At 40.9% G+C, this 17,772-nt stretch overlaps 1 protein-coding gene across 2 annotated transcripts in view; it reads right to left on the minus strand.

Annotated features, from left to right (window-relative positions):
• Positions 1-8,186: 8,186 nt before the first annotated feature.
• Positions 8,187-17,772, minus strand: part of LOC102310967 (protein phosphatase 1B) — a 42,803-nt gene continuing 33,217 nt past the window's right edge. Inside the window, exons 4-6 of one of the 2 annotated variants that reach the window (XM_005951703.3) lie at positions 17,129-17,240; positions 15,114-15,171; positions 8,187-9,512 (exon numbers count right to left, since the gene is read on the minus strand). In XM_005951703.3, coding sequence (XP_005951765.1) covers positions 9,483-9,512; positions 15,114-15,171; positions 17,129-17,240 — 200 coding nt within the window. In that variant the 3' untranslated portion in view covers positions 8,187-9,482. The other variant, XM_042216178.1, reaches the window with a different exon arrangement.

A 17,772-nucleotide genomic window follows, 5' to 3' on the forward strand; every position in this document is an offset into this window, starting at 1 on the left:
GAAACAAGTGAGGACGTTTGTGTGTCACACAAACACACACAGATGCTCGCAAATACGCACTGAAATGTGACAGATCGTGTGACAGACTTTAAAACACAAACACCTCACTTATAGATGAATAAACAAAATAATCAGATAATTTAACTAACAATGCTTGCTAGGATGCTTTAGGACTGCTGGTCCAGATGTAAAGCCAATAATTACATCATTATCCTGTGTTATGTTAGTGTCATCTCACCACTGGCAGTGCTTTCAATTAATAGCTTGAACGAGATAAACACAGCAGCGACCTGACAAACAAACACTAGCGGCCAAAAATACAAACAGCTGGCTGGAACCTGAACAAACAGCTGGCTCCTAGGCTTCTCAAGGCAGAGACACACGGTACACGTGCCGATGTAGTGGCACACACGGATAGCCACACAGAGCTAATGCATTAACACCCTCCAGCTAGACATATTCATGCAAAGTCGGCAGGAGAGGGAAATGAAACCATATGTCAAAGGAAACGAAATGAGGAGAATGAGTTACATTAAGATTTTTCCTTCATCTGGAGATTGTTTTTTTCCTGCAGAAAGTTTTTGTGTAACTCAGAGAAAGTTAATCTGCCTGCAGCACTTTTAGTAAATCTGGCACAGAAAGGGAAGGAGTATATCACTCAATGCTTTATACATTTAAAGATGACTTATTGACAGGCTTAGATGCCAACCTGTGGTCACGCAGGCCTAAGATTAGTTATTGATCAGTCTTCGAATGAATGAATGTAATTATTGTGTCTTGAATAAAACAACAATGCTAACCCACAAGCAATTAAACTGTTTGAGCAACTGAAATGTCTGAGTGGGATCATTTATGATCCAATTATACTGTATTTTATGCATAGTAATGCTTTAATAGCCTATCATTGTACCTGCAGTTGTGCTCAAAAGTTTACATAAACTAAGCATGAGCATGAATATAATTTCTCTTAAGGACTTCTTTGAACTGCTTTTTTTCAGGGTGAAATGATTGTACAACATGTATCTTTAATAACTTTAGCAAACAAGAATTAGATGCAGAAGTTTTAAATCCACAGAAGGTTGACATACATATTTCACAAGATGATAAAGTTGCATAAACAACTAGCATAAAACAGGCCTGAGTCTTTGACAGTAATGCATGGCTTTTCGCCTTTTGATTGCGGCTGACCTGAGGTATGTGTCTCCGAATCTGGCAATAAAGAGGAAAATGCAGTCGGACTATTAGCCGGGTGGTAGGAATAAATGTTGTAGGAGTTAGAGGAAGCTAAAGCCTGATGAAACAGAATGAGTGAAAGGTGGAGGGGAGGGGTTACTCAGAAATATGGAGGTAAAGGGAGGGAGGCAACAGTCTGGTGTGGTTGGGGGTAATCTGGTCTAATCTGCTGGATGTTAACCTATCTGAGCAGCAAGAGCCAGATTATCCCTCTAACAATGGCCACGCGTTCATCTGCTAAATTACTTCGCTCAAAATCATATGCTGAGACACACAAACACACACACAAAGGTTCAGGGAGCTGTGTGTAAATGATGTTTCACAGTGTGTGCAAATTGGTCTTATTTGGGCTCTCATTGGGTACTGAATCACCAGGCCACCATTACTCTTGCTCAAGGTTACCGCATCAAGCAGAAAACCCTTTACAATGAATAGACAAGAGTGGGTGGAAGGAGAACTCAAGTGAAAGCACCAGGAGTGGGTGAAAAGGGAAAAAAATAAGTAAAAGAAATGGAGACCTAAGAGTGCAGAGTTCGAAGAAATACCACTAGCATCTCCCTCTCTGCTAAGAAAACAATTCATCTGTTGGTTTTTCATCTGGCACAAGTTGTTCAGAGTATCAGGGTCAACCAGGTCAGGTGATCTTGAACTGAAAAGCGCACAACAACCACTAGCATCACTGCAGAGGAAGACATAAACACGGTGCTTGGATAGCTGCAGAAATATATGATATAAATACTGTGACACAAGGCAGTTGCTTACATATACACCCTGTATATTGAGTTTCTAAAGCAGCTTCGACTTTATAACAGCTACAGGTCAAAGGTCGCGCATCCAGAAGCTCTGATGCTTTCACAGAAGTATCAGCTTATTAATAGAACAGATAGAAAATAGAAAATAAGAACATGGCAGAATGAAAGAATAGAGCCTATGACCAAAATCAGGAAGCTAATACGTTTGGACTTCATATGAAAGATGGGTGTATCTTTAGCATCTGAAAAGTGAAGCCAAGCAGGCTGTGACTCCTTTGGGTGCAGAAATATGAAGGCTATATGAAAGTCTACAAACATCACATTCATTTTGTAAATTATAGATTCCATTAGAGTAAAATAGAAAAGCTGAAGATAGCTCAGGCCCCGCCAGGTGGGGGGTGGTCCCAGAGGAAGAAGCAGAGTCGTCCAGTCCAGTGGAAGGCGGATGGCCATGGCGGGGGGCCTGGGCCAGCACCACCTGATCATCCAGAGGAACATTTGCTGGTTTAAGTCTGTCAATGGAAACAACCTTCTGCCAACCCCCAAAGTCCAAAAGGAAATGCTTTCGGCCCGGTTGAATAACCCTAAATGGGCCGTCATACAGTGGACGCAGGGGAGGCCTATGAGCGTCATGCCTGATGAAAACAAACTGCGAAGAGTCCAACGACCTTGGAACAAAGGTCGTTGGACTACAGGACGTGGGGAACTACAGGACGTGGACAGCCGGTGGAAACATCGCAAAGCAAGCTAGGCCCGCCGTTCCACTCTGGACTCCGGTCTCCAGTACAAGGCCCGTTTGCGCAGACCGAAGGGCAAGGATGTCCGGGTCGGCACGCTGGTCAGCGGCCATAGCGTCAAAGTCTGTGCCAACATAAGTGCGCGGGACAGACAGTCAACCATCAGTCAACCTTCTGTAAACTCAGAAATGTCTGCCAACTGGCGCTGCTGGTGCGCGCGTGCATTGTAAATGACCTTTAAATTTGGTAAATATTTTTACGTTTGTTTGAAAGGCACTTCGGTTTTATTTTGAAATCCATGCTTTTATTTTGAAACAGGAAACTGGCACAAAACCGTTAAAGGGCTGTTAGTAACGTTTCTTTTAGGATATGGTAAAATAGTGTGCCTTAAAGTGAAAAATATGTACGTTTACTTTGCCAATTAGTACCTGGCTGACAGTGGCACAAGGTTTGTTAATGTTTCCTTTAACGGAATAAGTTACATGCAATCAAAATGTCGTTTAATAGAGTTTATGTTGTTAACCTTGACCTTTATGTGTAGTTGTAAGTTAGTGAGGTGATATAATGAATTGAGTGATGTAAATTTGATGTATATGCTATATGTGAGCAGGAGAAATTTGTTTCCTTTGATCTTATGGTATTAATATTGCTGGTTTTGTTTTGCTCCTAGCTCTTACGGTGTCTTCACTGAATGTTTCAATAAAAACATTTCCAATAAAACCTCTGTGAAGCATCAGTATAAGAGACCATCATTCAGCCAGGGATGCTACATGCATAATTTAACATATTTTACAGAAAAAGAGACAAATCATATTATCAGTATTCTAAGACATGTAACAAACTAATTTCTCCATTTCACAATTTAACTGTACTTTTTTTAGGCATAGGCCACGTTATGTAGTGGGTGTTGTGTAGAAAGCACAAAAAACACCTCAAACAGAACCACAAATGATTATCTTATATAGTTATTTTGTCCAGTGCAAAAACAGTATTTTTACAGACAAAAATAAATCTTTTTATTGGTACCATCGACTTGTTCTGCTCTGAATGACCTTCTACTTTTGATAATTTAAGTGTAATTTTGAATGCTATGGTTATTTTTAGATTATTAGGACTGCTGCCTAAACATAAAGAAAACTGTGTGTTGCGGATTGGTAAAAATTGTTTACGAGATATGTGACGTGATGTGTGAAGCCAATGTAGGGAATAACATCGTTTCGTCCTCCTGAGTGACCCTATCCGGCATAAACCCCCGCCCCCCCCCCAAAAAAAAAACAAAACAAAAAAAAAAACAAAAAACAAAACAAAACAGAGAGCAGAGGGGAAAAAAAAGAGAGAGAGAAGAATTTGTATTTCTGAGAAAACAAATTAAAGTGAAAGAGATTAACATTGAACCGAACAGGGCTCCACAAACACAATGTTAACAGGTCAGTGTCTGTCTATTGTTTTGTCCTATCAGGCTTAAAGTGGATTCACCGGGTGAATCAGTGAGAGAGCGCGTGCTGTACCCCACATCACCAAATTAAATTTACCCCTTTTACCCCTCCCAAAACACACATACGCACCGACTTCATAATGTATTTGGATCACTAATTCACAAACGCACACATGTTCTGCAATCCCATAATCCCACTCCAGATTGGGAACACCTTTAAGATACAATGTGATTATGATTAGGGATTATGATCAAATTATGACAGAGTGACAGATTAGACAGGGTAGCGTGCGTGTGTCGGGGAGGTGTGGTGCTGTCAAGGCGGACATTTTTGATAAAGCGTGTGCTATTACGCGTCTTATGTTCTATCACATAGATACTGTTAGATTGTAGATGCTCATAATAAACATGGCCAGGATTTTAAATACTGAGGTCGGCCTATGTGAAAGTAATCCCTGTGAGCCAAAAGCTCATGCTTTAGCCTGCTCTGAGTGCTCAGTCTGACAATGCTTTGTAGTCTCTGAGCCACAGACTTTGAACTGTTGAAGGAAAATGGAGAGAACCCATGCCGACATGGGGTGAACATACAAACTCCACACAGAAAAAGCCTGGCCAAACCCAGAACCTTCTTGCTGTGAGACAATAGTGCCTACTTTTACCCGTATAACTAAAGTAGTCGCGTCTGTACTTGATAGACGTCAGAGGTCAAATTTCACAACAGCAGCATTGAGCTACCAGTAATTTAGCATCTTGCCTAAAGACTTAAGCTTCATGTTGAGTTATGGACGTTAAGCATGGAAGCAGAACTCTTGGTACAAAAGGTAAAGTTAATAACCAACCATCCTGATACCTATTATCAGGGTTTGTTGAGCCAGCAATTGCAAAGAAAACCTGGCTATGCCTCACTTGCTTTGTAGTACCAACCCTACTGAAAGAAACTGAATCTGAAGGAAATGTGACGCCAAACAAGCTTTGATGTTTGAAAACAGGCAACAGGTTTCTTATTGCCTGAGTCGCGTCTGTTTATAAAGTGAAAGTGTGCTCCAAACATCAACAGATTACACATATACCGACAGTCTGCACAAGGCCACACACAAGTACACAGCATTAAAAAAAAAAATCATTCTCACTTCCAGCTGGTTAAAAATCCATCAAACAGCATTACATCCTTCAAATCCTGGATTCTCTCCATTGGCTTTGTATGCCTTATACAACTGAGTTTTAGAATTTGCTGCTTGGTTTTAAAGCACATTAAAGACAGGTCTCAAGCTAGGACTAAGACTGACTTCATATGAGCCAGCTCAGGAGGGTGTACTGCAAAGCAAGTTCACTAGGAAAAGAAAAAGAACGCATACATTTAAAGAAAGCTCTTAAAACACGTGGTTATCCCGAAGTAGGCCTTGATCAAATCAGGGAAGATGCACAGGAAAGAAGGCGAGGCACCGACTAGGGAGAAAAATAACTCAGGAGAATTTTCACTTCAGACCCAGCCACGCACTCGGACAAAACCTGGTTCATCCCAAAGACCAAACTCCCAAACACAAGCTAAAGTGCTCAGTGCTCTACACTGGAGAAACCAAAAGCCAAACAGCTACTCCACAAATGCATGGCACAACATAGAAGAGCCACCTCGACAGGATGAGGCTCGTCTGTACATCAGCATCTAAAGGACAAAGGTCACTCTTACGAGGATGCCAATGTTCACGTTTTGGACAGAGAAGACAGATGGTTTCAAAGAGGAGTGAAAGAAGCGAAAGTGAAAGAAACGATCATCTTTGAACAGCAGGGGTGGCTTATGATACCGTTTGCTACCTAACAATGCAGTTTTAAGATCCCGTCCTAGGCACCTCAACCCCCATTCAGATCTTGTGTCAGGTGATCTCAATGGGTCACATAATAGGGTGATGCAATGGCTTCACCCGAAACCTCTGCTGATAAGGACCCATGCCTTTTATCACACCTTGGCTCATGTGGTGAGTCACATGATCAATAGTGGGTCAACAACCCTCTAAAGGGACAATTCCCACTTGGCTTAAATACCTGGGATTCTCCACCGTTTGGTACTGAAGAAGCTTTTTGGATGAGAGGTGAAACATCTTCAAGAAACTTAAAGACGTTCAGTTGCTTTCTTTCCAAGTTCCTTAGAATTATCATGTGGTACGATGATGCTCCCACAGTCCAAGGACATAGATATTTGGTTAATTGGTGCTTCTTAATTGGTTGTAGTTGTGAATGGTTTTCTGTCTCTCTGCATTAGCCTTGAAAGTCTGGGACCTATCCAGTGCTGCAAAGTAATGATGCTTTGTGCGCTCTCTGTGCAGCTGATTGTGTCTAATGTGACAATAGCACCTTAGAGCTCTGAAACTTTAAACTGCATGCATTTAAACATTAAAGATTACCCATAGCCTAATAAAGGAGAGGTGGAAATTGCTTCAGTTTGTCACCAGATCAAAGCATAGTAGATAGTTATTGTTGGTGATAAGTAGGTTACAAATGCAACAGATCAGTTGTCTAATGTTTGTTCTAGCAGCTGCAAATCCAGAAGTGGAAAAGAGACAAGACAAGATTAGGACTGAGTATACAAACATTTATACTGAAGACATACAAATTCCATCGGCAATGACGCAGTTTGCTCTGTTCTTTTCCGTGGCGTTATAAAAAGGTTGTATAATCTACAGTGTGCACAGTCGTGGTCAGAGGTTTACATACACTCATCATGGGCATGCATGTCATAGCAATTTTAACAATTTCTTTGAACTGCTCTTTTCCCGAGGATTGCACATCTTTAATGACTTTAAAAACAAGAACTGAGTGCACAAGTCGAGATTTTCTCTAATCCACACATGGTCTAAAATATCCCCACGGGCTCAAATATATACATGCGCTCACCTTTTTAGTATGACTACAACTGGTAGTTTCTTTTTGCCAGCATAAAAAAAGATCAGTTGGACAGTGGTCATTAAAATGACCAACTCTCAGAACAATTCAAAAGTCCAAAGGAGCTCAGTGAAGATCTAAAGAGAACTGTGACATATTGGGAAGGTCACTTTAACAAGGTGTGGATGAAAACCCAAACTGTCATGGTTGGGTTGTACAGGAACCAGTGAGGCTCAAATCTGCAAAAAAAAAATGGAAACTGCAGAAACACCAGTGTCACCATCCACAGTGAAGTGAGTGTTACATCATCATGGACTGAGTGCCAATCTGCTTCAAAATCAGCACCCTCAACCTCGACTGAAATTTGGAGCTGTCCTCATGGACAAAGCAAATGCCTTCTGGAGAAAAGTTTCACAATTTGAGTAATAAAGATTGAGCTATTTGTCCACAGTGATAGAAAGCATGTTTGGAGGATAAAGTGAGGCGTTCAGACCTAAGAAAATTGCACCAACTGTCAAGCATGGTCGTGGTAATATCATGCTCTGGGGCTGCTTTCCTGATTGTGGTACTGTTACATGGCAAAGAGGATGGAATGATGGAGGACTACCTTCAACCAAAATATGTCTGGTTGAAGTGCAGCTTGCTAAGAGACATTTAACCAAATGTTAGTTTAGATATGTACTTGTGTACCCAAATCTTGTTTTTTTTAAAGTAGCTACAGATTTATGCTATGTAAGCATTCCACGCTACCCCCCTGAAAAGTTCAAAGAAATCCTTAAAAGTCCAAAAGTACCAAGACATTCATTCCTATACTGAGTGTATATGGACACTTAAAACATTCTGTAAATAACTTTAGGCTTAATATGCCTAATTCAATGATCAAATCCATTTTAAACACTTTTTATATGCCGTCTTTTTATTGTTATTTAAAAGGACAACAGCATTTTGTGCAATGCTTTCTTTAGCTTCCCCATTTCTCTAATTTTACAGTTTTAAGCACAAATGTCCAGCTCTGACAAATTCAGCATTTTCTGTCAAACCACTTCCTACATACTAGTTTTACTCTGGCGGTACACAAATGTTATTTCTACACACAACTCAAGACTCAAAGTGATGTGACTTCAGTTAGTGATTCACGCAGCCACCACAGGATCCTTGGCAGGTATTTTATTTCATATATAGACGCTTTCTGTAATCAAATGTGAGTGCAATCAAACAACAGCAATACAAACATTACCAATGCAGTCTGAGAACCAAGAACAGGGTTAAAACAGGGAGTTCACTCACTCTACACAGCGAGCAGCTAGTAACCTCATGGACAACATCCAAAACAAAGGAGAGAAAAAAAACAAGGACAGTCTGCTGTCATGTGCACCTCCAACCGTCATGGTGGGGAGGAAGACTGAGGAGACTACTGAACTGCCTCCACCCCTTCTCCCCAATCCAAACCATCAACCGCGACGCCATGAGTCCAACTTGCCCGCGGCTCTTCAGTGATAACCTCCCATTTCCCCATCATGATTATCATTGTCATCAACCTAACAAAAACAAGAAAAATAAAATCCAAATCATCTCTGCTTTTCAAACCTCAGGAGCCTATCAGTGTCCAGAGGTCCCTCAGGTTTAGTCCATCTCAACCAATGGCTGTCCATCCAGGTCGATTAGAAAAACCACGTAGCTGTACATGTAGAACCAAAGTCCTCATGCAGTGCCCTGCGAAGGTGGCACATCACATACGTGCACAGGTGGAAGAGGGGAGGGGGTGTGGGGGGGTTTATGGTTTAGAGTGTCTGTGTGAGATAGAGGGAGTGTGTGTGTGTGTGTGTGTCTGTGTCTTTTAAGAGGGAAGAAGCAAATGTGTTAGGTGTTTATCAGACCTAGGAGCACAAAAAAAAAAAGTCCAGGAGACGAAGAATTACATACAAAGTCTTTATCCACCATTTGTCTCCTCTTGGCCCTCCTCGAAACACTCTCACACACAAACACTCTCGCATACACACAAACGAACACGCACCACACACACACGATAGGTCCTCATGTCATTGTGAAGTCAGGCATCAACATTCAAGAAAAGAAAAGAAAAACAAAAACACCTCAATGGTAAAAATCATCTCTACCATCACAATGCTTCAGTTCATAAAATATTTTTTCAGAGAAGTGATTCAGGTTTTTCCTCCAGGTTTAAAGCAGTATGCGTGTGTGTAGTAGTTGTCTTCGTCATCGTCTTTGTCCCACTGCTGCAAACACACACACACACACACACACACACACACACACGCACACACACACACACACACACACACACAACCAACATACGCACACTCACGCGCTCCAGCACACACCACGTGTCCTCTTTTAGTGGAGAAAGACATGGCGCAATGGAGAGACACTCCTCCTCCCCGAGTGGACGCACGGATCACCAGGAGGAGACGGGGTTTCTTGCCGCAGCTACCAAGGGTCATCCAGGTCACCGGCACTCTGGGTGAGGAAAGAAAAGGAAGAGAGGTGTGCCAGAGTTGTTATTGTCAAGTCTATCATTGTATGTAGTAATTAAACTGCTCCAGAAGCCTTAAATAATGGCAAACCTTTAAACCTCACTGCCCCCCTCCCCTCCCCCCCTTTTTTAATATATTCAAATTGAATGGCTAATGGTGGAAAGCCGTTATATTCCCCTGCACAACCAGAACCTCTGATGACTCACCTTGCGGAGAATCACGAGGCCAGCTGTCAGACTGAAAAACAGGGGAGGAATGGAGAGAATGGAGTCCCTATAGTCTACATGGCTTCCTCTCGCTCCTCGCTCAGTTTGAGTTTTCAAACCTGAGAGCTGCTTTTGTTTTAAAGGAGACGACTCTTTAAAATGTCTTCAAGCAGCCGAGACGAGGTCAAGGCTCGAGCTAACAGCTGACAGAGGAGAGCAAGGAAGCTTCAGCAGTTTCCGAATACTTCACAGCCTACACAGACACATACACAACACAATAAACGGAGTAAAGGTCTACTAAAAGTGTCAGGGAACAGTCCTGTATCAAATGTCACCATGTTGCATTGGGATTGGAATGCTTAATCATGAAAAACAATCACTTCTGAATGGAAAAATGTCAACTTTGAACCCCTGATCTGCAAGATGACTGATTTGGTACAGGGCCTAAACGAAAAATAGAAAAAAATAAACCCCAAGACATAAATACATACAGTTAGTTTACAGTGAGACACTTGACACAAATCATTGCATTATACCTCAAATCCTTTTTATTTCTTATTTGCAGAACTAACCTGTTCCACACAACCACATAGAAATCATAGAAATACAGCTCATACATACAGGCGCGAGCACGCACACACACACGCACGTACGCCGTTTAGCATTACCTCCCCTCTGATAGTTAAGTGCTTTAGATATTGAAAAGGTAAGTGCAGCGCATGCATTACCAGAATACAGGGCTTGTACAGACTCACAATAACCTCCATCTACCTGAATAAGAATAAACTCTGCAGGTCAAGCAGTCAGTTTCAATATATCTGTTACATCGAGGTAAGTGTTTAAGATTGACTCGATCTGTACAGGCAATGGCACAACCTGTGAGGAATATAATATGCTGCAATGTGGGGTTTTTTAAACAAAAGCTAAAAAGGACTCTTGGAAAACCTTGATTATTAATAATACCTTGAACTGATTACAGACAGAGAGCCATCGCACATGAAACATATCAACTGTAGTCCGAGTGTAATTCACCACAGGTGAACAGTATGACATCAGCCGTCCCACCGATATGTATACGTATCACTTTTGTAAGGTAAGATCGAGAAGGCAGGAATACTTGTGGTCGCCATCCCACATGGTGTGCTACCTTTAGACTGACAGAACTGATGTAATCAAAGCAGAGGAGTCCCAATGTCACCCATGTCCTAATCTTATCAGCAGTTACCAGTTTTTACAGTTTGCCTTTCACTGATCGATGCAGTGAAAAGCAGCTTTGGAAAAACTGCCAACAATAGGTTTGCAACATAGACTGTAAACAAAAGATGGCCACCATTATCTCGCCCGTTGGTTAGTGAGTTTTTACTGTTTTTGTATTCAAACTGGATTACAGAAGCGAGAAGGTAGACCCACCCTAAAGCATACACTGGTTTATCCACATTTTTGACCTGAATTGGGACCAAAATTTACAAAATGAGCATAATTTTGTATTACATATGACTTGAAACTACAAATTAAGACCATAAAGCCTCCACGGAGTCATATAGCAATAAGTAGGAGTGCATTTTTAAATGTATAGAACAGGAGTCGCTCTCCCCTGCTGGGAATTAGAAGGAATCCAGGTTTATGGCACTTCTACATACTTTACTTTTCAGACCCGGAACTACGTTCATCTTTTATATACAGTCTATGGTTCCACAGGTTATACTAATTAACGCTAACGTTCTGTTAGTAAGGCCCACGTTTCCAGTTTGAAATACTAGTGCTAAGCTGTGAACACGCCATCCAATCAAACAGCTGTTAGTACAAATGTAGGTCGCATCATACAATGTAGTGCTTAGCATTTTAAGATAATGTGGCTATGCGCGTGTTGCTGTAAAAACATAACAAAACAAACAAAAACAAAAACACCTCAGTGCATGACTAAACATTTTTAGGGAGAACTATAATTGCCGCTCTGGCACCAAAATTTTATCCACTTAATAACTTTGCTTTCTACTGTTCAAAGAGCCATTTACACCCCCACCGCACTCTACCCCACCAACAACAGTATCAAGCGATTTATTATTTTTTTATGTAATCATGTGGAAGCTGCAAAGACTTAATTTGCATCCAGACTGGTTTGAACAACCTACCATCGCTGAGCAGCTGATGGACTGTGTAACTGTCAAGTATCGCAAGCAATCAGAAACACACGTTTCAGTAGTGATTACTGGGCTCTTGCTCGGTCACTCAAACTCATGCAGACACACACACATAAACACACATACAAAAACACAAGAAGAGTGTGTTCTGAGTCTGTAGATGGAGTAGGCCTGGAGACAGTGCAAAAGGTTGCACAGCTGCAGTTCAGAATGTCTCCTCGTGTTTTCTTTGTCAGTTCCTCCACTGTATGAAGGTGTGGGGGTGAGGCTTAAGGGTGGGGGTGAGGGTGGGGTCAGCCAGAAGCAAATACGGATAAATGTAAGCCATAGAGTGCAATGTTCACTTTGGCTTCACTAGCCACTTTTGCTTGTTATATTTTTATTTTGTTTACCATGAAAATTAGTTAATAAATCTGCTTCTGTGATCAAGTTTAAGTTTGGGAATCCAAGCCAAAGTGGTCAGAAGAAACAAAAAGGAAGAAAAATCAAAGAGTCCACATCTAAGGTATATAGATATATATATGTATGTCTCAGATACAGAACTTGAATGGACAGAAAAGCCCTTTTTGTTGTTCCTAATGAATTATTCAAATACAAAGCTGGACGTGGCCATTCAAGTTCTGCGATGAAGGACAGAGGAGGAGAGGTCATAGCACATCTCACTAGAGCTCTGGGATAGGATGGATGAGAGGGTGGTTGGGTATACAGGCAGGTGGTCAGTCAGAGGAGGGATCAGACTTTGGGATGGGCTCGTCTTGGCTGGCCTCCAGCTCTGCAATGGCGGGTGAGGGCGGGGGCGAAGGGGGAGAGGGAGGGGAGGCGGGTTCGTCCTGGTTGTCACAGTCGTCGGTCGTCCTCCTTCTCTCCCCTGCTCTCTCAACAGCACTCTCCCCCCGCAGATGGTAGGTAGCCAGGGACTCCTCCAACACCGAGCGGTACTGCCCCCGGTGGTGCATGCGGAACTGCCGAAGAGCCTCCAGCAGATGAGCTGCCGTGCTGCCACCTCCCTCCTCACTCTCCTCCTCCTCCTCCTCTCCCCCCGCACAGGCCTGAGGTGACACGCCAGGGTCAGACTCTGCAGGCACGCTCCATTGTCAAACACACACCAGCACACACATATATATATTTATATACACACGCGCACACACACATATCACCTTACAATCAGCGGCACATCACACACACAGACATCTACCACACAACAGCATCACAGCATCAAGAGACATACTTGCACCAGACGGACAGGCCCATGCAAACGCTACCTCTGACCCTCTGACCAACAGTCCTTTGTGAGATTTGCTGTGTAGTGTAACGAGGGGAGGGGGAATTCATCAGTACCCACAAGCCCAAAGAAAAGAGCCTGCAAGGCTAGACTCCACTGACATTAATACAACAAATACACCCATGCATTTATGCACACACTTCTTCACATTCACCCTGGTGGGCCGTTCAAGACCTGACACTGATCTCGTCTTCAGAATGAAGACGTTTGTAAAAACGCCTGCAGCCTTCCTTAAAAGATGCTGGATGTGGGATTCTCTGCTCTAACATCATATCCATTTCCTGCAGTATAAACAGAGTGCTGAAGTTTAAAACGTTTCCAGTTGCTGTTATATTATTTGCAGCTGTAAATACTTACCATTTCTTTTTATTTATCTCTTAATAGTGACGGTGCGGTGTTACATATCATAAATTACCCGAAAAAAAAAAAAAATCAGCCCAGTTGTATGATTTAATTTGATTGTCTGCAATAACATTAAAACATTTATTTATAGAAGGTGCTAAGAAAAAAAAATCTGTGACTCTGCCCTTAAAAACAAACAAACAAACAAAACAAAAAACTTTTGTGCTATCCCGATTAGATGGCTTTGTGGAAGTCCCTATCTGACCAAATCATTGTGGTGCAAAATGAGCCAAAATTAAAAAATGACAACTTAAATCTGAGGTGGGTTTTAATTTTTTAAAGAACATTAGGATCACATCCCATATAAATGTGTTTGAATAGACAAATCAATATTTTTGAGCAGAATCATGATGCCGGGGGAGTGTTAACATCTAATTCAACTTAATTTACATAATCTTTGGCTTGAGATTTCTTAGACAAACACAGCGAGCACAATGCAGCATGGGTACTTTAATTATTGGGTAATTAAAGCACAGATGATCCTGACATTGTTTTCGTAAGCTGTGTGCATACCCGTTCTATGTAACAGAAGAATAATATCTCTAATCTTATTTTTTATTTACACTGATTCCCACATAGTCAAAAAGACATGAGACAGAAAACAGTAAGAAAGCCTAAGGCCTCTCTGGGATCGATACGGCTGTTGGGAGGATTTCTGCAAAATTTACACACAGATTTGAATTATATTTTTACAAGATGTGAGGCTGGGCCTGGCTTAAAATTAGAATTTTGGATTTCGATCTATGAATTTTTTGCAGGGATTTTTTAACATTGTGAGAAAGATCAAAAACTGGACATTTCAGGCAGTATGTTCACAAATAAATATCTGATTGAAGACCTTATCTTGAATTTTAGGAAAGTATCAAAACCAAATCTGGGTTCAAATATCTTTCTAGATCTAATCACTCAGTGCTTTGCAGAAGTATGGCTTCCCGATGAGGTGAATAAAATTTTTTTTAAATGTCCTCCAAGCATTTGTTTAAGTGCACACACTGAGTATATGAAACAGAGTAACGAGAATCCACCTTAAATAAGCTGTGACTACCGAGTATATCAGTAACACGAAGTAAATATTTAATGTAACAAATAAAGCTAGCAGGTTCTTTTGAATGACTTTCTGCTGCTAGGTTTCCAAACACAAAAAAACCCCCAAACGTGCATTTTTCAAGCATTAACTATATGAAATCAATGGTTTAAAGGATATGCGCTCGCTGCTGAGAGGTTCAATAGGTTTATCGAGGTCTTATTATACATCCCATTTCGATGATAAATGTGAAATAGAAACAGACGCTTGGAGCTTCAGTGCTTTTCAACGTGGAATGCAGTCAACTGAGGCTCCCTGAACCTGTCAAGGTTATTCCGTTTATTCTATCCTCCGCCCTCTTTCACACTTATATCACATTCATTTTCTCTCGCTCTCACACATACATACAGCGGCACACAGAAAGAGTGTCCTTGTCTGGGCTGGTGTTTGTTTATGAGGTTATGTTGAGGCAGGGTGAAAGGCTGAAGAGGTGAAGGGCGGGAAAGAGTTCAGAGACAGGTTAACTCACCCCTTCTTCTTCTCTGTGAGGGTTCAGCCTGTTGTACACAGCCTCGATCACACTCCGCCTGCAAACACACAAACAACACATAGTTTCCTGCTTAGAGGAGACAAACAGCACCGACATAATGCAGCTTCTGTTCGCTCTCAGTAAATGTATATTGATTGAGGACTTAATGGAGCTAAAAGCGACTTTGTCAATTTTAGAGAATTCACCATTCATGCATATGACACTCTGTAATCTCTTCATTCATGTGTGCAGTCAGTTAATGTTGTGCTTTCTGCATGTGTTGGCTTTTTAATGTTTATCCGAAGTTGTTGTGGATGCAACTAAAGGATGCAGACACTTGCGTTTCTCAGTGTTTTATCGTCATCAAATCTTGAAAGGCTTTTCTTGTATAACTGGATAAATCCCAAACATAAACAATATATACACTTTTGAATTTGATGAAAAAAATCAAAACTTTTCACATCTTTAATCAACCCAGACTATTTTAACTTGTGGGTCATTATATACATCTAACGCTCTCCTAGTAAGACATGTTGCTAAAAACACATCAAACAGATTGACTGCTTATAAACCCAAAGAGCCAGATTTACAAGATGGGGCAAATTAGCATGAGATGGGAGAGGAAAGTTCTGCAAGTGTTCTACTAACAAGGTGCTAGTTCATAAGCAAAGATGCAGCCAATTTATTTCAATAATGACTAACACCATCCATCGACAGCACAAATTAGCGGGTCAGAAATGAGCAGGCGCGATAAGGGAGTGCGTATTCAACCTACTAAAGTAATACAATGTAAGAACAGGTTTTATCTCTGTGTTTAACGACACAACTCGAGCGTCACTTTAGACCAATGAGCAGTTTAAATAAGAATTGTTGCGTTTTTGACGTAAAGGCGGAGTCTTCAGTTACAAATTGTTGAGAATTTTAGGTGGATAAATGGCATCTTTGAATATATAAGGTGGCGTATGGGACTGATTCTGTGAAGCGCTGCATTATAAAAAATACTGGCACCTATGGTATATACTTGAAAATCCTAGGGGACTGACCTCTAACCTTGAGGTCTAGGTTACTGGGAATTTAACTTGTCTGAGATTTTTTGTAGCTGCACCTATGGGATGAATTAAAAATCATCCCATACAACATTTTCAGACAACCTGACCTCTGGCTTGACGTTGACGTCACTGAGATTCGAACTCAAAGAGAGATTTTTAATGGTAATAATTTGAAAATCTTACGCTCCCCATTCCCAAGTTATTGCATTCACAAGCTTAGGTGTTCATTCGGCCTGTCGAGGCGATGACAAAACCATTGTCATGAGCCATTTTGGCTGAAGGGTAAAAACTATTCCACCTTCTAAACCTGAAATGTGTTTAACATTAACCAGTAGGATGTGCAATATAAGAATACAAAACCTTACTTTCTGTCAGAGCTGCCTGACCCCTGTGTTAATAAAGTTTCTGTTACTGTGCCATGTATATAAAAACGTGTTTTTTACCTGCATGATGTGTGATGGTGCAGGTAATCGAATGTATCATTTTAACTTAAATTTAAGAGCACTTTAATAGCTATATTTAATAGCTGTATTTTGACAGACATTTTAAGCTGCATGTATTAGCTATATACTAGAGAGAAGGTAAAAAAGCAGTCACAAGACTCCTCACAAGTTCTGTGAACAGATCTCTGTTAAATTCAGTTAAATGTGGTTAGATTTTGATTTTACATCAACAATACCAGTAATCACAAAATACCAGAAATATGGTGAGATCAGATCTAACCATGGCACTCCAAAGCATAACCCTTTACTTGCCCTTCATAACGGTGATAAGAAATGTGCTATGAAAACAAAGCTGTTTTTTGTGACTTGTGAGTGAAGGATTCAACTTCTAGTTCATCGCACAGTGTTAACATTCTGCCGATAAATTTCTATGGAATGAATCTATTCAAATTTTCAAGCCTCATAATAATAACTATATACAAGTTTTAAGTGTAGAAAGAGTAGATTTTTGTTGTATATTTACTTGCTGGCCAGGCCTCCACCAGGAGGAAGGTTCGGGATGTTCTCTGAGGCAATGCTCCTTAGGACAGATACCAGGTCAGGGACTCCAGCCTCTCCACAGTTTCCCATAAGCTCTACAGACAAATGGAAAGATGTCAAGAGCTATAATACAGAAAGTTATACACCATTTTTGGAATTTAACCACCACCTTTCTCTACAAAGGCTGAGAATTCACCCATAGTAAATCAGATAAACCCCTGCTTGCCTTCTGCTGCGGCACTCAGTAGAAGACTTCAAATATTTGTAATACCTAAAAAAGACTTATTATGTCGAAGTTATATAGACAGCACCTAAGCACTGTATGTGGCCTTGTGTGTTTCACTTAACCTTTAGAAACAGGCTCAACTATAACTAAACACTTCACAAAAACCAACCACAAGTTTCAACCGCAACATATCAGACGTGACAGTTTAAATACTAACAAGAAAGATGCTGACAGATAAATAGCAATGTTTCTTTTTTTTAACCACAGTATAAAGACTGTGCTGTTGAACACAATAATAAATACAGTACATATTCTAAATTTTGTTATTATGTTTGTGTTAGAGAAAGTTGTTTTACTGAGCTTGCAAACTTAGCAAATTGTTTTTTAAGTGCATAACCTTG

Source organism: Haplochromis burtoni, unplaced genomic scaffold, assembly GCF_018398535.1.
Source record: "Haplochromis burtoni strain Fernald_Lab_line unplaced genomic scaffold, NCSU_Asbu1 Contig_948, whole genome shotgun sequence".
NCBI lineage: Eukaryota > Metazoa > Chordata > Actinopteri > Cichliformes > Cichlidae > Haplochromis > Haplochromis burtoni.